This window comes from Bison bison, unplaced genomic scaffold, assembly GCF_000754665.1.
Source record: "Bison bison bison isolate TAMUID 2011002044 unplaced genomic scaffold, Bison_UMD1.0 scf7180017864258, whole genome shotgun sequence".
NCBI classification, from domain to species: domain Eukaryota; kingdom Metazoa; phylum Chordata; class Mammalia; order Artiodactyla; family Bovidae; genus Bison; species Bison bison.
The window spans coordinates 1,102,000-1,123,102 of NW_011494830.1; the positions used below are offsets into that span (position 1 = coordinate 1,102,000).

Below are 21,103 nucleotides of genomic sequence, written 5' to 3' on the forward strand. Positions count from 1 at the left end.
AGCATCTCAATTCAGACTAGCCACATTTCAAATGCTCAACAGTCATATGCAGCTATCACTACCCTATTGGACAGCACAGATCTTGACACTACTATGTATTAAACAAAATAAACTGAGTTATAGGGTTAAATTTCAATTTGCTTTATTAATCAAATCCAATCCAATTATCTTTTCTACTCAGAAATCAATACATTCTCTGTTCTCGGAACTCTGTATTTTCTTTAATCATCCCAAAGATTATTACATTACAGCTACTGAGAGAAGCAAAAACAAAGAATAAGGAATAAACTGAAAACTTATTTGCAGTGAAAGGTTTTTGAATGTTTTTAGTTAAAAGGACACACACTACTGTGCTTTCTTAGAAAAATAAAATATATTTTTAAAAAACCAGACACATCCTCCAGGCTTAGTAGAGACTGCAATCAGACCAGAATATGTTGAAAACAAATTAAATCAGTCTACACACCCAACACATCTTTGATTCTTGAAAGTTGATCATATCACTTATAAGATTCACATTCATTTAAGAGTTAATAATGGGAGAATTCAAAAGTTCCATTTAAGGCAAATTTCTAAATACACACATTTATTTTTCATTATACCTATAGCTTTTCATTCTTTACAGAATAGTTCATCCTTTTTAATTAATTAATGTTTCAACATTAACATTAATGTTAATGTTTTTTAAAAACCCCAAACTTTTGCTATAAATTACCCTTGGCTTAATTCTAAAGTAGAATTATTTAAAAAACATTATTTATAAAGACAAACAAACTCAAGGTTTCTTTATAGATTGAGTAGCTCAATTTTAAAAACATCATTTTCACTGACTCCTTCCTTCCTAGCACAGTGCCTGGCACGCGGTATATTCTCAATAAATGAATGAATACCAAGTAGCGGGCTCTAATTATTAATATACTTAGCATTTAAAACGAAATGTTAAAAAGCGGACTTTTTCAACTAAAGGGCTTAACTAGATTTCATGTAAAAACTGAAGCTACACTACAGTTAAGCACACCTTCCATCAGTTATTCTCATTTAATTCAACACTCCTAGAGCACAGATATTATCACCCTCTTTTAACACGAGGAGGGTGGAGCCAAAAGTGGGAAAGTCATATAATTATTAAGTAGTGGAGAAAGATTTCAAGTCCAAGTCCTCAAACAAAACAGTGTGTGTAGTGGGAAGGTGTTTGTGGACTTTATGAAAAACATCTCATAATGCCCTATTTTTTTAAAAAATCCCATTACAAAAGTTTCAGAGGAAAAATGCACAACGGATAGCCTCCAATTCCAAACACACACACACACAAAACCCACAACTTTTTAAGAAATTAGGACCCATTTAAATTATAACAACAATAACTATTACGCATTAGAACTTAACTGCAACTAAATAGAAAGGCTACGTCCTCCTATCGCTCCCTGAGGAGATAAATCAAACTGGGGGCGATAGCATCCCTAGCGGCCTGTAAGAGTCACTCGAGCTGGAGGCCGAGAGGAGAGGCGGCGCCCCTTCCTTGGGGCGCAGCTGGCCCCCTCCCCTAGGAAGGCACCTGGCCAACTGGCTCCAGCCTACCTGACGGGCTCCCGCCACCGCTTGAACCAGTTGCAGCAATTGGCCATCAGACTGAACATCCCAGGCCGCTCCTCCCGCCGCCTCCCATCCGAGCACGGAGCGGAGATGGGCCGCTAGTCCTCCTGGGCCGAGTCCTCAGGGACGCCGCCGCCGCTCCGAGGCGGCCCAGAGGAGAATGCGCCTGGAGGAGAAGCCGGGAGGAGGGTGAGGGCGGTCACTCTCAAAACCAACCCCAACAAACCGCGCCTGCAGGCGAGCGGAAAACCTCGCTCCTCGCCCACGTAGTGCGGACCAAAGCCACAGTTACGCAAATCCCGATAGGGTTCTCAAGCCGCCAGAGAAAACCCCCGCGTCTACGTGCTGACGTTACCCCCAGGCGCGGAAAGCCCGCCCCAAGCACCACCCTTACACTTCTCCAATCACCGTTGGATGGCCGGTCGCGAGGCGCTCTCAGTGGCTGAAGAGTCCCGGCTCCCCGCCCCCACTGGGGGAGGGAGAAAGGGGCATGGCTTGAAGAGAGAGGAGGAGGGGGAGGGGGCAGGCGGTTCTCGTAGCTAGGCAACGGAAGAGTCCAGAGATGAGTTGAGGGATTTCCGACAGTTCTTAGGCTAAGAGGGATCTGTATACTTATCCAAACTGTATGATCGTGCTGCTCCTTGTCTGTCTCCAATCCCAACTGAGATCCGGAGATCTCAGATCTTGTGAGTGTTTTGTTTTGTTTCTTAAAGCAAGGAGTGGATCCTGCGGGATGCCAGTGGACACTGGCTGCACTACAGAAACAATACACTGAGACAATCAAGTTAGAATGAGGGGAAAACTCGTTCGCTAACTATCCAATAGTTTAGATGAGAGTGACGTTTTAGTTTGTTGTTGTTCAGTCGTTCAGTCGTGTCCGACTCTTTGCGACCCAATGGATTGCAGCAAGCCAGGCTTCCCTGTTCTTCATCTCCCGAAGTTTGCTCAAATTCATCTGCATTTGCTTAGCTCAATTGCCATTGAGTTGGTCTTTTCCAATGAGTCAGCTCTTCGCATCAGGTGACAAAAGTATTGGAACTTCAGCTTCAGTATCAGTCCTTCCAGTGAATATTCAGGGTTGATTTCCTTTAGGAATTGTTTATTGTTACATAGAATGTGAAATGGAATTGTATCATATATATTGTGTGGAGGTTATGCTTACAAAAGAATATGTTCATTTTGGAAAGTATGAAAAAGGAAAAAGATGAAGAAAATAAGATCTCATAAAGGAAAGTGAAGTTAGTCGTGTCCGACTCCTTGCGACCCCATGGACTGTAGCCTACCATGCTCCTCTGTCCATGGGATTTTCCAGGCAAGAGTACTGGACTGGGCTGCTTTTCCTTCTCCAGAGGATCTTCCCGACCCAGGGATTGAACCTGGGTCTCCCGCATTGTAGGCAGACGCTTTACCGTCTGAGCCATCAGGGAAGTCCCCGCTTAAAGGTAACCAGTCTTAAATTTTGATGTATGCACTTTCAGGATTCTTAGAGATGTAGATTGTAGCTATTTAGTTTCTCGAAGATGTAGATCATGTCGTTGTTGTTCACTGGCTTAGTCATATCGAACTCTTTTCCACCCATGGACTACAGGACCCCTGACTTTCCTGTCCTTCACTATCTTCCGGAGTTTGTTCAAACTCCTGTCCATTGATTTGGTGATGCCATCCAAACATCTCATCCTCTGTCGTCCCCTTCTCTTCCTGACTTCACTCTCTCCCAGCATCAAGGTCTTTTCCAACAAGTCAGCTGTTCACATCAGGTGCCAAAGTATCAGAGCTTCGGCTTCAGCATCAGTCATGCCAGTGAATATTCAGGGTCGATTCCCTTTAAGATTGATTGGTTTAATCTCCTGGCAGTTTAAGGGATTCTCAAGAGTCTTCTACAGCACCACAGTTCAAAAGCATCAATTCTTTGCATCTCAACTTTCTTTATGGTCCAAATCTCACATCTGTTCATCACTATTTGAAAAACCATAGCTTTGACTAGACAGACCTTTCTCAGCAAAGTGACATCTCTGCTTTTTAATACACTGTCTAGGTTTTTGCTGCACTCAATATGCCAGCAAATTTGGAAAACTCAGCAGTGGCCACAGGACTGGAAAAGGTCAGTTTTCATTCCAATCCCAAAGAAAGGTAATGCTAAAGAATGCTTAAACTACTGCACAATTGCACTCATCTCAAACACTAGTAAAGTAATGCTCAAAATTCTCCAAGCCAGGCTTCAGCAATATGTGAATCGTGAACTTCCAGATGTTCAAGCTGGTTTTAGAAAAGGCAGAGGAACCAGAGATCAAATTGCCAACATCTGCTGGATCATTGAAAAAGCAAGAGAGTTCCAGAAAAACATCTATTTCTGCTTTATTGATTATGCCAAAGCCTTTGACTGTGTGGATCACAATAAACTGTGGAAAATTCTGAAAGAGATGGGAATACCAGACCACCTGACCTGCCTCTTGAGAAACCTGTATGCAGGTCAGGAAGCAACAGTTAGAACTGGACAAGGAGCAACAGACTGGTTCCAAATAGGAAAAGGAGTATGTCAAAGCTGTATATTGTCACCCTGCTTATTTAACTTATATGCAGAGTACATCATGAGAAATGCTGGGCTGGAAGAAGCACAAGCTGGAATCAAAATTGCCAGGAGAAATATCAATAACCTCAGATATGCAGATGACACCACCCTTATGGCAGAAAGTGAAGAAGAACTAAAGAGCCTCTTGATGAACGTGAAAGAGGAGAATGAAAAAGTTGGCTTAAAGCTCAACATTCAGAAAACTAAGATCATGGCAACCAGTCCATTACTTCATGGCAAATAGATTGGGAAGCAGTGGCTGACTTTATTTTGGGGGGCTCCAAAATCACTGGAGATGGTGATTGCAGCCATGAAATTAATGAGAGTTGGACTATAAAGAAAGCTGAGTGCTGAAGAATTGATGCTTTTGAACTGTGGTGTTAGAGAAGACTCCTGAGAGTCCCTTGGACTTCAAGGAGATCCAACCAGTCCATCCTAAAGCAGATCAGTCCTGAGTGTCCATTGGAAGGACTGATGTTGAAGCTGAAACTCCAATACTTTGGCCACCTGATGCGAAGAGCTGACTAATTAGAAAAGACCCTGATGCTGTGAAGGATTGAGGGCAGGAGGAGAAGGGGACAACAGAGGATGAGTTGGTTGGATGGCGTCACCGACTCAATGGACTCCAAGAGTTGGTGATGGACAGAAAGTCCTGGCGTGCTGCAGTTCATGGGGTCGCAGAGTCAGACATGACTGAGAGACTGAACTGAACTGAACTAGGTTTGTCATAGCTTTTCTTCCAAGGAGCAAGCATCTTTTAATTTCATGGCTGCAGTCACTGTCTGCAGTGATTTAGGAGTCCCCTAAAATAAAGTCTGTCAATGTTTCCATTGTTTCCCCATCTATTTGCCATGAAGTGATGGGACTAGGTGCCATGATCTTAGTTTTTTGAGTGTTGAGTTTTAAACCAGCTCTTTCACTCTCCTCTTTCACCTTCATCAACAGGCTACTGCTATTTTGTGACATTGTATTTTATTTAAAGAAATACGTAATATCTACTTTTCTGTTATATTCTTTGGAAATAAGTAAATGGCAGGTACATTTCTATAAAAAGAAATGAATGCATTATATGTAGGGATCCATGTGTCCATTCAGTCTCCAGTTACATATACTTATTTTCAAATTCTAGTAAAAGAAAGAGAGGGCCCTAGGAAGCTCAGTGTATCCAAGAGAAAATAATGATTTGGGATTAAGGTACCTCTAGTTTTAAAATTAACTTCTGTCTTTTACTCATTGATGAAACCCTAATCCCAAATCATATAGCTTACCGGCTTTGAACTCAAATAACCTCATCTGTGAAATGGGAATCACAATACCCACTTTGCAGGGCTGCTAAGATGATGAAATGAGAAAAATGAAGCTCAGGTGCAATTTCTAGCAAATAACAGCAGATGTCTGAAGTTGGTGATACCTGTCCCATAAATATTTACGATATATCTCCTCCTTGGAGAAGGCAATGGCACCCCACTCCAGGACTCTTGCCTGGAAAATCCCATGGACAGAGGAGCCTGGTAGGCTGCAGTCCATGGGGTCGCTAAGGATCGGACACGACTGAGCAACTTCACTTTCACTTTTCACTTTCCTGCATTGGAGAAGGAAATGGCAACCCACTCCAGTGTTCTTGCCTGGAGAATCCCAGGGACAGTGGAGCCTGGTGGGCTTCCATCTATGGGGTCGCACAGAGTCGGACACGACTGAAGTGACTTAGCAGCAGCAGCATATCTCCTCCTAGCTCTGTCTCCAAACTGTTAGGTATCTTGTTCTCTGTTCACATTGTCCTATTTTAATAACTTCAGTTTTCTTTCCAGTTTGTCCAGAGTGTATGACCTCTACTGGCTTTCCTAACTGAACCAGCCATTCCTCCTCAGTGCTAGACTGCCTCTGCCCAGAGTGCCCTTTCAGATACTATAACACCTCTGTAACTACAATTAATATGATTAGCACTTCTAAAATTCTTACCTTCCTTGGTTTCCACAATTATATACTATTTTGGTTATCTTCTGATTTCACTGATTATTCCTGTATCAGCTTCCTATTTATATTCCTTAAAATCTGACTTTGTTCCTCTACTTTTTCTTAAAAAATATGTTCTCTTGGAGAATCTAATAACTATTAGACTTCTGTACCTGAAGAGCTGTACTATACTTACTGTCCTTGAGCATTTCTGGAACTATGCTTAACCCCTGCTCTACTTCATGTCAGGCTAATTCTGGTAGTGGTACATTACCAAACATTTCTGATACCAATATACAGTTGGTCAGTTAGTTAACTAGCTGACTGATAGTTTTTCATTATATTAAATGGTTTGATGGACATGTGCTGCTCACTATTTTTAGTTCTCTTTTACTTTTACAAGCACATGGGATAGATACTCCCACTGTCTTGAAGACATAAGACCTCCTTTGTTCGGTGAAATATGAGTGTGGAGGCTGTATTACCTTTTGGTGAAGGCATTTAAGAGCTGGTCCACAATTCTTCATTTCTATCTTCTTGTGCAATGCTAACTATGGAAGCCTACTTTACCTCTGAAGTACTACAACATAAAAATAGCGTGGAATGATGAGGCAACACACGGAAGACAGCTGCCTACAAAGTCCTGTAGTAGACTGCCTATAACCAAGAAATAAACACTTATTTTAAGCCACTGTAATTTTGTGGCTGTTTTGCCACAGTACAAACCTATTTGTTCTGAGTGAAAAAACAGTCTTGCTGTCATCATTCTAATTAAGACTCTTGCTTCATTTTCCAGACATTGTTGAATTTGCATCCTAAATGTTACCTGGTTTCTTTTCTCTCCAGTTTTATTGAGATAAAATTAACAAATAAAACTGTAATATATGTGATGTGTACAATCTGATGATTTGATGTATGTATACATTGTGAAATGATTTCCACAATCAAGTTAATGAACACATCCACAGCCTCACATTCCTTCTTTTTTTTTCTTTCTTCTTTCTTTTGGGGGAGGGGTAAGACTTTGCTACGGTCTTAGCAAATTTCAAATATACAATACAGTACAATTACCTTTAGTCACCATGCTGTAAGTTAGATCCTCAAAATGTATTCATCCTATAACTGAAAGTTTATACCCTTTATCAGCCTCTCCTCATTTCCCCACCTCTCAGCCCCTGAAACCACCATTTGACTCTCTATTTCAATGAATTTAACTTTTTAAAAATTGTACACGTAAGTGATTACATCCAGCATTTGTCTTTCTCTGTCTGGTTAATTTAACTTCACATAATACCCAGGTATAAATGTGAAATATACATAGATAGATACATAGATAGATATATTTGGGCATAAATGTTACCAGACTTATACTGTTAAATTGAATTTAGGTGAATATTTATGTACCAGTCACTGTTCTAGGCACTAGGAAAATAGTTGTAAACAAAACATTTAAAAATTCCTGCCCTTGTGGTTGTATTTTACATTCTAGTGGTTGTGGACTAAAAAAATGCACAACATGAGAGTTGCAAGTTAGATTTTTATTGGGGGGAAAATGAGGACTACAGTTGGGGAGAGAACATCTCAAATAATGCTAATAAAGTCTTCTAAAGAGGTAGGAGAAAGGTCAGTATTGTACGATTTTTGTCAAGGGAGGGTATATGCAAGCAAGCGCAAATTTTGGCAGAGGCTTACTGCTAGTGACACGGAGCATCTATCACTGTTAACAGTTTTAGTGGTTTTCTAGATATGAGAAGATGCAAGAATTTGGCATCATAAAATCTGAAAATACGTAACTTTCTGAAGGCCCATTCTGTCCATTTTTCCCAGAGCACAGAGTGCCTCATTCCTGATCTCCACCCTGAACTCTGTTCAGGGTGTGTTGAAGGTCAGCAGCTTCAGTGGCTAATGACTTAATCTTTGTAGAGGCAGATGACCAGTACCAACTTTTAGTAGACATGGTAGAGAGTAAGGAGGATGTAGATAATAGATATAATAAGTGGGAAAATACATTAGTAGAAGATTATATGGAGAAATGTAAAACTGGGTGAGGGAATGGGATTAGAACCAGGAAAAGGGATTAGTTTGCCAGTCAAATTTTGGATAAGATTTAATTACAAATTTAGAAGTGTACTGAAAACAAATTTTGAGTAAGTGAAATTGACCAAATGCTAATCAATATCGAGCTAAAGGTGAAATCATCCTCACAGAGTGAATTCATGCAATAAATTAAAAACCTGAAAAATGTCTCCAAAGATGTATTATTAAATTTTAAAGCATTTCAGGGTATAATTTTTCAAAATTCAACATTACAGTGTAGGTAGGACACACAATTTTTCACCATTGACAACCAATCCTAGGACTGTGATGTACATTTGTGGTCTTAAAATGACTTAAAAGTTTCATATTCGGTTGAACTTTTTCAAAGATCAAGATTTTTTTTAGGTCCCTTGCATTTCGCTAACATTTCTTTCTTCATACTCTATATTTTTTAATGTCTATATGGGTGATGTTTTGTTATGATCGCTGTTGATTCATGATATTTGAAGTCTCCCCTTCTGAAATATTGATATCTCAAAGCTGATATTCTACTCTTAATTCTTCCTCACGAATGAGGCAATGCTGTGGCTTAAATGCATTTAAATATTCAGTAATTAAATATAATACTTAGAGGTCATTTTGTTTTATGTTCTGATTGCTTAGCACACCAAACAATTCTACAGAGATTAGACATATTTTTAATTAAATCGCCTGGGTTTGGAATAAATCTGAATAGACTGACATGGTAGATTCAGACATAGCAAGAAGGAAGTTAAAAGAGGGAAGAATATGGATATGGTCAACAACTCCTTTGCACATTTTCAGAAATAGTGACACATTTAAACTTCCATCCAGCTGGATCACAGAACCACAGAAAGCTAGAGCTGGGAAACACCCTTGAGAGAGCATCAGCCTATTGACTTTGACACACATAGAAAATCAGTTGATATATTCACTAGGCTGAAATACTGGAAGTGATACTAGGAAGTGTGCCTTAAGTACGTGCTACCTTTTAACACACTAATTGCCTCACGTGTTCTCTCTCTAAATTCTTTCCTCAAAACTGTAAAAACTTACTATTATCTCCATTTTACAGATAATACAACTAGTAAACCACACAGCATGGCCACTCTAGGCGGTTCAGCTCTAAACGCAGTCTTAAATATTAATAACATGTTTCAAATGTGCATACCTAAACACAAAAAGCAGAGGTAATATGCAAAAACCGATAGAATGATATATGATAGAATATACGATATGATAGATATGATAGAATATGATAAAATATGATAGAATCCGATACATTCTTTTCTCCCCAGAACATTTTTTTTTTGGCTATACTTTCTTTACACTATAAATGCAAGAACAAAATTAAAACGTAGATGATCAAAACTATCACTTTAGCTTCCATTAGCTCTGTTCTCCGTAGCCAACTTAGAGTTCTCATTCGCTTCCAGATTTTGGTTAACATCTTCATCGCCAACATCAGATTTTTTCCTTTTAAGTTTTAAGCCTGTATACTCCGATCTTTAAGAGTCAGACACGATGGGCGACTGAACTGAATTGACTGAACCCTCATCTCTGAGTCCTCAGTTTTCTGGGCCACTCAGTCTTCCACTCCAGCTCGCTGGAGGTGCTGGAGATGGTCGTTTTAAACGCTTTTGCTTCCCCTTCTTAGCAAACTTCATTTTCCGGAGACTGGAACAAAGCGCTGGAGTCTGGAAAGGGCCATGAAGAATGTCTCGACAGTGTTTACCAGGCCTCCAGTTCTCTCCCTGAGCCCTGCCCCCAGCTCTGAAACGAAAAGCTTCCAGGAAATGTCCCTGTTATCACTTCCCCGCCTGCCGGGGGGCTGGGAGCGGGCGGTCCCCTCCGCCCCCGGCTCCGCTGCGCCGCTGGCGCGCTGGCTCGCAGGCGCCCCCGCGCCGCAGTCCTTAACTAGCGGCGCCCGGGTGGTAGCTCCGCCGCGCGCCGGGCGCAGGGGTCCCCGCCGCGACGCGCCGCCGCTTCTGCCCGAGCCTCCGCCCGTTTCGCCATGAGGGTCCTAGGTGGGCGCACGGGGACGCTGCTGGCATGCCTCGCCCTAGTGCTTCCCGTCTTGGAGGCTAACTGTGAGTAATCAATAGCGTCTTGTCTTCTTTGCTTAGCGGTGCCAACTGAACTACGAGCCCTGTTGGACGGGTTTTCTTTTCTGGGGCTGCAGCCTCCCAGAAAGTTTCCAGTAAATGCTTCCATCAGCAGTGTATCTAGCGGGCGTTGTAATGGTGGGGCAGGGTCAACTGGGAGTCGTGTTGCCTACGGGACAGATTCTAAAACAAGAGTGATACTAAACATCAATGAAGGAGTTAGGACACATACCTACCAATTGCCCCTAACAGTTGAAGTTCTCAGTCAGATGACAAGGATGAGCACACTGCAGTATAAAAGTAGGGAGGAAAGGCAACCCACTCTGTCTTCCATTTGTACAAGCGCCTGACCCCAACCGGCACCCCCTGCTGCAGCCTACCTCCCTTCTGCAATTTCTGGACTTTAATCTTGCTTTGCTTATCTCAACATTGACAAACGAATTGTTAGGAGATGACTGCGCGTTTGCATAGCAGATGTCATTTTTTTTAACCTTGAAGTCAATGGACTATTAAATATTGTAGTTCTCAGATCGTTTTTTACTGACAGTTTTTGGCACTGAGTGCCACTCTTCTAAGATCATTGCAGGGATTCTTTTTAATTTATCTTCGTGTGTCCTGTTCTTTATGTTTTCGTGCCTCGATTCAAGGCAGGATGTTGAGTTTTCTCTAAAAGAGTATAGTCATATCAAGGTATTTAGTACGTTTTAGTTGCCACTTAGTTTGTTCTCTAAAGTTTAAGCACATTCACTGGTCAAAAATGCTTTCTTGTCATATGTTTTATTCTCAGGAAATGGCATGGGAGAGATAAACTGAATTACACCATAAATGGTTAAAGCTCCATTGTAAGCTTCACAAAGATATAATTTCAGGAGAATTAAGTAGGAATTTACTAACATTCCTCGGTGTTTCAGCGGTAAAGAATCTGCCTGCCAACGCAGGAAACATGGGTTCCATCTCTGGGTTAAGAAGATCCCTTGGAGGAGAGAAGGACAACCTTCTTCATTTAAAAGTGCCCTAACTAGTCAGCCAGTCACCAAGTAACTGATTGGATTTTGTAATCTGTCCCATTTCCAACAGCTGAATGAATAGCAATTCTGCTAACAGATTTGGTGGGCCTTTTTTAGGAGCAAGAGTCTGGTCTGGTGGCCCTCTGTGAAGGAAAATCTATGTAATTGAGTCTATATGTAGTCTTCACCCTTGCCACCATGGCTGCTTTTTTTATAAGTATTGAACAGACACTAACCTGAGAGAGCAAAGCAACAGCCTTCCAGCCCATATGTACCCACAGATTCTCCAGGCTGGAGGGACAAGTGTACTAAGGGTGATTTACCCACATAGATTCTGAACCTTTAACCTTCCTACAATGGAGTGAAGCAATAGGGACAGGCTCTTACTGGTTCTAGTCTATTAGCATAATTCTTGTTAGTCCTCTGGTCCATTTTTTTGGAATGGACTTTAAAAGGACACATTCAAGAACATTGGCTTTTAAATCTCCATAGAAGTGGTAAAACTGTAACTTCCTGCAATTATATGATATTTCCCATCTTTCAAAATAGCCTACTTGGCATTTTCTCATGAATTTCACAGCGATTCCGTGATGCACTTTCCCAACTTGAGGAAAACATTACACTTCCTCTCCGCCTCTATTAAAGTTATTAGCCACTCTTTCACTTCCTATTCTCACTTGATCTTCTTGAAGAAACAGTTTGTTCCGGAGGTCTCCTCTCTTCTCACCATCCCATGGGTACTGGGGACAGAGAATGTTAATGGTGATCCTATTGTTAAGCCAACTGTATACATTTTGACACCGTTGAAACTTATCCTTTTGAAATTGACCTCCTTTTATGTCTAGAAGCATTATCTTCAAATTTTCTTTCTCCCTCTACATAAGTGTTACTAGTTCTGCTTCTGTTGTTTTGATGATTTCTGCTTTTCTTTACATGTTAGAGTTTGCTGGGGTTCCATTTTGACCTCCTGCCCCTATTGGCCATCTTTCCCCAACTTAAACCACTGGCTATATCCTACTATCTCTTTATATTTTTAAACCATGCTTAATATAATGTGCTTAAAAAAATACACCTATAGCTTCACTAGCAAGAGACCAAAGTAAGATTTTGCTTTATATTTTTCTAATCCCTTTTTTCTATATGTACATTCTTAGAAATTAAAATATGTAAGTGAAAGAATGGAATTTTGCCCTTAATAGTATTTGTAACATGTTATTTCACCTAATAATGATGATTGTTTTTATATCAATAAATTAAAATCTATGTCACACTTTAAAACAGATTTACAATTTTCCTTTATAAATGTTCATCATAATATATTTAAATAAAATCATATTTTTGGACATTTATATTATTTCCAGTGTTTTGCTTATATCAACAGTATTATGATGAACATATTCATATATATTTCTTTACATATGTCCATGTTCATTTCCTCAGTTTAATATCCTGGAAATGGAATTGTTAGTTGAATATCTAAAGAGTACACCATTTTTTTTTTACTGGTGGAAAATCTTACTCTCTAATGTAATGAAAAATTCTAAAAATATCTACCCAGGGGAAAAGCAGAATAATGATAACAAAGTACAGAAAACAACCAAAGGGAAAAGTTAGTTTGGCCTGTGGTAGACAGCCTCCAAGGTGGCCCCCAATTACTCTTTTTTTTGTAAATTGTATTGGAGTATAGTTAATTTACAGTGGTGTGTTGGTTTCTGGTGTACAGCAAAGTGGTTGGGCTATATGTACATTTACAATATTCTTTTTCATTTTGGTTTATTACAGGATATTGAGTATAGTTCCCTGTGCTATATAGTAGGACCTTGTTTATCCATCCTATATATATTAGTTTAAGAGTGTGACTATTAAATGGTTTTAGACACATATTGTTATTATTTTGGTTGGTGCAAAAGTAATTGCATTTCAGACTCTGAATTTTAAATCATTGTAACTAGAAGGCAATGGCACCCCACTCCAGTACTCTTGCCTGGAAAATCCCACAGACAGAAAAGCCTGGTGGGCTGCAGTCCATGGGGTCGCTAAGAGTCGGACACAACTGAGCGACTTCACTTTCACTTTTCACTTTTCACTTGCACGAATTGGAGAAAGAAATGGCAGCCCGCTCCAGTGTTCTTGCCTGGAGAATCCCAGGGACAGGGCAGCCTAGTGGGCTGCCGTCTATGGGGTTGCATAGAGTCAGACACGACTGAAGCGACTTAGCACCTTAGGTTCAAGCATATCTTTATTAATCAAAATAGGAGCGATTACAATCAATACAATATTGCCAATGAGAAATAAGTTTGTTTATTCCTGTAGCATAAAAATCCCGGCTTCAGGATTCAACAAACTCTCGGAAAGCAATTTCTGTGTCCTTCTCGTTGTGGAAGCATTTTTCCTGCCAAACGTTGTTGAGATGCTTGAAGAAGTGGTAGTCGGTTGGCGAGAGGCCAGGCGAATATGGCAGATGAGGCAAAACTTCGTAGCCCAATTCGTTCAACTTCTGAAGCTTTGGTTGTGAGATGTGTGGTGGGTGTTGTCACTGAGAAGAATTGGCATTTTCTGTTGACCGTGCTGGCTTCAGGCATTTCAGTTTTTGGTGCATCTCATCAATTTGCTGAGCATACTTTTCTCTGATGTAATGGTTTCACAGGGATTCAGAAAACTGTAGCGGGTTGGACCGGCAGCAGACCACCAAAGAATGATCGTGACCTTTTTGGGGGGTGCAAGTTTGGCTTTGGAAAGTGTTTTGGAGTGTTTTCTTGGTCCAACCACTGAGCTGGTTGTCCCTGGTTGTATAAGATCCACTTTACGTCACAGGCCACAATCTCATTGAGAAATGCTTTGTTGATAAGACACTTCAAAATGATTATTTTTTTTATTTGATTTCAGCTCATGAGGCAGTCACTTATCAAGTTTTTTCACCTTTCCAGTTTGCTTCAAATGCCAAATGACCGTAGAATGGTTGACATTGAGTTCTTTGGCAGCTTTTCATTTAGTTGTAAGAGGAACAGCTTCAGTGATGGCTTGCAACTGGTTATTGTCAACATCCAATGGCCATCCATTGTGCTCCTCATCTTCAAGACTCTGGTCTCCTTTGCAAAACTTCACTGCACTGCATGTTCATTAGCAGTTCCTGGGCCAATTGCATTATTGATGTTGAGAATGGCTCTGCTGCTTTATGGACCATTTTGAACTCGAATAAGAAAATGGCTCGACTTTGCTTTTTATCTAACATCATTTCCATAATGTAAAATATATATAAAATAAACAAGTAATAATTCATTAGCAAAAAGTATAAAGCAAGAAATGCACATTAAAATGATGTATAACATAACTACATTGGTTTCAGAATTTATTCCAATATCAAATGGCAAAGTTCAATAATGCAAAACCACAATTACTTAATAATAGATATCCTTTGGAAATCTGATTTCAAAAGTAGATTTTAAGAGTACCTAATTCCTTTCATCTTTGCCAACATTGGATTTTAACTTCTTTTAAAATCTTTGTCAAAGCAATAGGTATGAAAAAGGGCTGACTTTTTGAGGTGTGAGGAGTAGTCCATACTATTTTTTAATTCATCCTTTAGCTTTTTTGGTTGGGAAGATCCCCTGGAGAAGGGAAAGGCTACCCACTTCAGTATTCTGGCCTGGAGAATTCCATGGACTGAATAGTCCATGGGGTTGCAAAGAGTCGGACATGACTGAGCGAATTTCACTTTCACTTTTTTATTTCTATACCATATTTTAGTTCTCTACTTCTTTATCATGACATACTTTCATTTTATAGATGCCAGATTTTCTCAATTTATTTAGGATATTATTTCTAGATTTTTGGAAGTTATCCACTATGTCTTCAGTTACCTCTATTTCCTTTTGGGTCTATTATGTTCCTCTTGCCCTTCTCTTTCATGCTACTAATTTTATGCAATTATCTAGTGATTTTTAGCTGTTATTTCATAATGTTTGAAGACAGTCCTAAGTTGATTACATTGACTAGGTAGCTGGTTTAGAGTTCTTCTATGGTTGTTCAGTTCAGTTCAGTCATTCAGTTGTGTCCTACTCTGCGACGCCATGTACACCAGGCTTCCCTGTTCATCACCAATTCCGAAAGCTTGCTCAAATTCATGTTCATTGAGTCGGTGATGCCATCCAACCGTCTCATCCTCTATCGTCCCATTCTCCCCCTGCCCTCAATCTTTCCCAGCATCAGGGTCTTTTCAAAAGAGTCAGCGCTTTGCATCAGGTGGCCAAAGTATTGGAGTTTCAGCTTCAACATCAGTCCTTCCAATGAATATTCCGGACTGATGTCCTTTAGGATGGACTGGTTAGATCTCCTTGCAGTCCAAGGGACTCTTAACAGTCTTCTCCAACACCACAGTTCAAAAGCATCAATTCTTTGGCCCTCAACTTTCTTTATAGTCCAACTCTTACATCCATACATGACTACTAGAAAAACCATAGCTTTGACTAGACAGACCTTTGTCAGCAAAGTAATGTCTCTGCTTTTTACTATGCTGTCTAGGTTGGTCATAACTTTTCTTCCAAGGAGCAAGCATCTTTTAATTTCAAGGCTGCAGTCACCGTCTGCAGTGATTTTGGAGCCCCCAAAAATAGTCTGTCACTGTTTCCATTGTTTCCCCATCTATTTGCCATGAAGTGATGGAACTGGATGCCATGATCTTAGTTTTCTGAATGTTAAGTATTAAGCCAACTTTTCAATTCTCTTCTTTCACTTTCATCAAGAGACTCTTTAGTTCTTTGCTTTTTGCCATAAGGGTGGTGTCATCTGCATATCTGAAGTTATTGATATTTCTCCCCGCAATCTTGATTCCAGCTTGTGCTTCATCCAGACTAGCATTTCTCATGATGTACTCTGCATATAAGTTAAATAAGCAGGGTTACAATATACAGCCTCTGTGGTTGTTGGAGAAGGAAATGGCAACCCACTCCAGTGTTCTTGCCTGGAGAATCCCAGGGACCGGGAAGCCTGGTGGGCGGCCGTCTATGGGGTCACACAGAGTAGAACACAGCTGAACCGACTTAGCAGCAGCAGCAGCAGCAGTGGTTGTTAAGGTCTATGTTTCTAAAGGGACAAAGCTTTTGGGAAACTTATGATTCCTAGGTACTTGGGCAGGCTTCTGTTTAAGCCTTTGTGGGTATTGGTCGAGGGTAATTGTCAAGGTAAAGAGCACATTACTCTTTGAAATAACTCTTTCTAGTTGCACTACTTGATCCCACACAATATATGTTAAATGTATCTTTCCTTATTACTTGTTTTATTTTCCTTCTTTTCCTTGATTTCTTATCCCAATCATTTTTTCTCCTTTCCAAAGTTATCATTTTACTCCACTATTATTTAGACTGTGTCTTACAGCCTTTTAGAAAGTCCACAGGAAGTTCTGAAAGGTTGGCAGAAATTATGTTGAATTATAAACATCTAGTCAATGCTTTACCAACATTCCAAATAATCTTATTTCTACATTAGCACTTAAAAAATAGTAATATCCTAAGAGTCTCCCTGGTGGGACTCCCTGGTGGCTCAGATGGTAAAGAATTCACCTGCAATGTGGGAGATCTGGGTTTGATCCCTGAGTTGGGTAGACCCCTGGAGGAGGGCATGGCAACCCACTCCAGTATTCTTGCCTGGAGAATCCCGTGAACAGAGGAGCCTGGTGGGCAATAGTCCATGGGGTTGCAAAATGTCGACACGACTGAGCGACTAAGCACAGCACAAGAGTCAAAATGGAAGCCTTGAGATCTAGTCTTCCTAAGCCTCTAAGCATGAGGAATACTTATTGCTTATTGGGGGGGTCTGGGAGATGGGGCAGGAAGAGGGGTATTGCAGAATTAGGCCAGCTCTCTTATTGTTGCCTTTTGCTTTTCCAAACATAAATACAGACACAGGCCACTGAACTAATAATATTAATTGACGCCACCCTAACAAAATAGGTCAAATAGAACAAAAACAAAACATTTACTGGGCTGTAACCTCTTGTTACATGACATCAAATCAGATGGTGTTTTGGTGCCCTAATGTGTAGGAGGTAAAAAAGACAAAGCAAGCTGACTACATAAATATCTTGCTGCATATCCTAAAAAGAGACCTCTTGTTGTAGCCTCAGAAAGTATAACCAATTTACAGTATAGGTGTTTAGAGGAGAAAAGAGAGGGAAAAAGAAAGAGAGAGAAAAGAGATTTCCTCTTTAGACCTTGCCAAACTCTGAATTCTGAGTTCCTTCAAAAAGACCTTAATTTATCACTTACTGAGAGCATATACATAGTTTATTTAGACAATATAGTTTATTTCAAGGTAATAAGCTACCTGTTCTGTCTTTTGGGTAGTTTTGGAAGAAGTAACTAATATGTACCCCTGTCTTTGTCTAGGGCTAAAGCAAAGGTTTAATCTTGGGGATAATTGGCAGAGTGTTCGACTTACTCTTTTTTCCTAGACTAGGGGCTGTAAATTAGTTACAATTAAATCTTCAAGTAAGGAGAGGTTCATTTCACTTCTGTTGTGACTAAACAGTTCAAGCATTGTTTCCCTACTCATTTGATCTGTTCAAGAAAAGAGGGGTCAATGATCACATTTTTTAAAATGCCACTGCTTTCCTACTTCTAAATGCCAACCCTCATTTCTCCTAATCCAAATGTTATAAAACTCACCTTTATATGTATACTATATAATTCACAGGTTGTCTCCTCTTCTTTCCTAGATTTAAACCTTATCTAGACCTACCTCTTATGGTTTCCCTTATAGCTCAGTTGGTAAAGAATCCACCTGCAATGCAGGAGACCCCGGTTCGATTCCGGGTCGGGAAGATCCATTGGAGAAGGGATAGGCTACCCTCTCCAGTCATTCTTGGGCTTCCCTTGTGGCTCAGATGGTAAAGAATCCACCCGCAATGCGGGAGACCTAGGTTCGATCCCTCGGTTGGGAATATCCCCTGGAGATGGGAAAGGACACCCACTCCAGTATTCTGGCCTGGAGAATCCATGGACTATAGTCCATGGGGTCGCAAAGAGCCGGACATGCCTAAGTGACTTTCACTTACTCACAGACCTACCTCTTACAGTATTTTATTCTCTTAAATTGTTTCTTGTCAGCCTTTTCATTGCTTAGTCCTCTTGAAAGACAGAGGCATGGTTCACCTTTACAGAATACTTTTTAAAATGTTTTCCCAATCCTTAATATAATAATATGAGCAGAATCAGTTGCTCAGCAGTGTAGTCAAGGCTATGGTTTTTCTGGTAGTGGTGTACAGATATGGGAGTTGGACCTCAATAAGGAACAAATGTGAAATGTAGAGAAGTGTATTAGCTAGTATTTTAGCTCTCTTAAAAAAAAAAAAAAAAAACTTTAAAAGAATGGACGTATAACATATGTACAGACATAACATTTGTTTCTTAAGGCTAACACAAGCTTTTCTGAAGTTGTAATAATTATGTAGCCTGATGAATGCCTAATTAAAAATCTATCTTTGGTTTTTTTCTTAGTCCTTGCAACCTTCATATTTTTTAATACCCCTCCTCAATTGTAAATATTCTATTGTATAAATCTTTATAATAAAAATCAAAGATTTTTACACTTAATATGTGATGATTAGTCTTTAAACTTTTTATTTTGTATTGGAGTATTGGCCACCTCATGCGAAGAGTTGACTCATTGGAAAAGATTCTGATGCTGGGAGGGATTGGGGGCAGGAGGAGAAAGAGACGACAGAGGATGAGATGGCTGGATGGCATCACTGACTCAATGGATGTGAGTTTGAGTGAACTCTTGGAGTTGGTGATGGACAGGGAGGCCTGGCATGCTGTGATTCATGGGGTCGCAAAGAGTCGGACATGACTGAGCGACTGATCTGATCTGATCTGATAGCTGATTAACAATGTTGCAGTAGTTTCACGTGAACAGCAAAGGGACTCAGCCATACATATACATGTATCCTTTCTCCCTCAAATATGTGATTATTTAAAATAAAGTTTGTAAAATAAAATTTCCAATTATTATTAACTAATGGTTTTTCTATATCTTTTGGAAAATAACAATAGTAACTTCCTATATCAATCAAAAATGGCAATTCTATTTTTACCAGTCTTTGTGTAAGCAAAACATGCCATTTCAGCAGTTGAGAGATAGGAGAAGGCAATGGCACCCCACTCCAGTATTCTTGGCTGGAAAATCCCATGGATGGAGGAGCCTGGTAGGCTGCAGTCCATGGGGTCGCTGAGGGTGGGACACCACTGAGCGACTTCACTTTCACTTTTCACTTTCATGCATTGGAGAAGGAAATGGCAACCCACTCCAATGCTCTTGCCTGGAGACAAGGGCAAGACTCCCCAGGGACGGGGGAGCCTGGTTGGCTGCCATCTATGGGGTCGCACGGAGTCGGACATGACTGAAGCGACTTAGCAGCAGCAGCAACAGCAGAGAGATAGGAGGCACAATTATATCTCAAAGTGTTATCTAACTGTTCTGTTTGTGCATTGGATGCCATTTCCCTGACCCTGTCCCACACTGAAGAAGAAACAAAGATTCAAACACTCTGCCAAACCAAAGGCTAGCCTAAAATTCCCTTCTCAGATACATTCTTTTAGGGACAGTTTTTCATTCTTGGGATGCCAAGAGGGGCTAAAAGAAGAGACAGAAAACAGAATTTTAAAAGATGAGGGAGGGAGGAATGTGAGAACTATCTCAGCAAAGGTAAGAGATTCAGAGGATGAACTAGCCTAAAGTTTGGGTCTCCTCCATCTGCTACCTCACTTGCATCTGACTGATTGGCTTTGGACAACCTGAAGTTCTGATCCCTCTGAACAGAACATAGCAGGCTTGGACACCTAAGTAGGAAAGGGGCTTTTAACGTTTTTCTTTAACTCTTGGTGGAGGTCAAGAGAGAATTTTCCTGTGAGAAGAGGCAATGCTGAGCTTCCCTGATGGCTCAGCTGAGAAAGAATTTGCCTGCACTGCAGAAGATGCAGTTCTGTGGGTGTGATCCCTGGGTGGGGAAGATTCCGTGGAGAAGCAAATGGCAACCCACTCCAATATTCTTATCCCATGGACAGAAGAGCCTGGTGGGCTGTGATCCATGGCGTCACAAAGAATTGGACATGGCTTAGAAACTAAACCACCACCACCACAGAGGCAATGCTAACTCCACTATCCTTATGACAGGTGTTAAATGAATTATGTACCAACAACAGTAAATTAATTTTTGTTGTTTAATCAAATTTATGCTGAAGAAAATTTTTGCTCCCACAAAAAACATTGAGGGAGTCAGTGGTTATGTTATTGACATAATTGTTCAGCTTCTGTGGTCGTTATTTTGCAGAAGGGATGACTCAGATGAGGTAAAATCAAGCAGATTCAGTCATGTTTCTAATCTTGGACTAATAACTAAATATAACCTAAAATTTTTAATCTGAATGTAACACTTTTCAAGCCTGTTAGTTGGCTTTTCACAAGGATTTTCTTGAAAAACTTTTTAATCTAAAAGAAGTGAGACAAATGATTAGAGACAATGTGATGATACCAAAAGAGAATGGGTTTTGGAGCCAGGCTTGATGAACTTTGTTCTCAGTTATGTGAATTTGGTAAGATTAAACTCCACTTCTCTGAGTTTTAGTTTGTTATGTGTTTAAAACAGCAAGATAGGGTTAATCAGATCAGATCAGATCAGTCACTCAGTCATGTCTGACTCTTTGCGACCCCATGAATTGCAGCACGCCAGGCCTCCCTGTCCATCACCAACTCCAGGAGTTCACTGAGACTCACGTCCATCGAGTCAGTGATGCCATCCAGCCGTCTCATCCCCTTCTCCCCTT

The 21,103-nt window shown here is 40.4% G+C and overlaps 2 protein-coding genes across 4 annotated transcripts in view; one reads left to right on the forward strand and one right to left on the reverse strand.

Annotated features, from left to right (window-relative positions):
- The window catches only part of ARL13B (ADP-ribosylation factor-like 13B), a 73,624-nt gene extending 71,687 nt beyond the window's left edge, over positions 1-1,937 (reverse strand). For all 3 annotated transcript variants that reach the window (XM_010847910.1, XM_010847909.1, XM_010847908.1), the window contains exon 1: positions 1,579-1,937. In XM_010847910.1, coding sequence (XP_010846212.1) covers positions 1,579-1,637 — 59 coding nt within the window. In that variant the 5' untranslated portion in view covers positions 1,638-1,937. The remainder of the gene's footprint in view (positions 1-1,578) is intronic.
- An 8,128-nt stretch (positions 1,938-10,065) lies between these two features.
- PROS1 (protein S (alpha)) overlaps positions 10,066-21,103 on the forward strand; it is a 65,987-nt gene continuing 54,949 nt past the window's right edge. Inside the window, exon 1 of the mRNA XM_010847911.1 lies at positions 10,066-10,263. Within this exon, the coding sequence (XP_010846213.1) occupies positions 10,188-10,263 (76 nt within the window). The 5' untranslated portion in view covers positions 10,066-10,187. The remainder of the gene's footprint in view (positions 10,264-21,103) is intronic.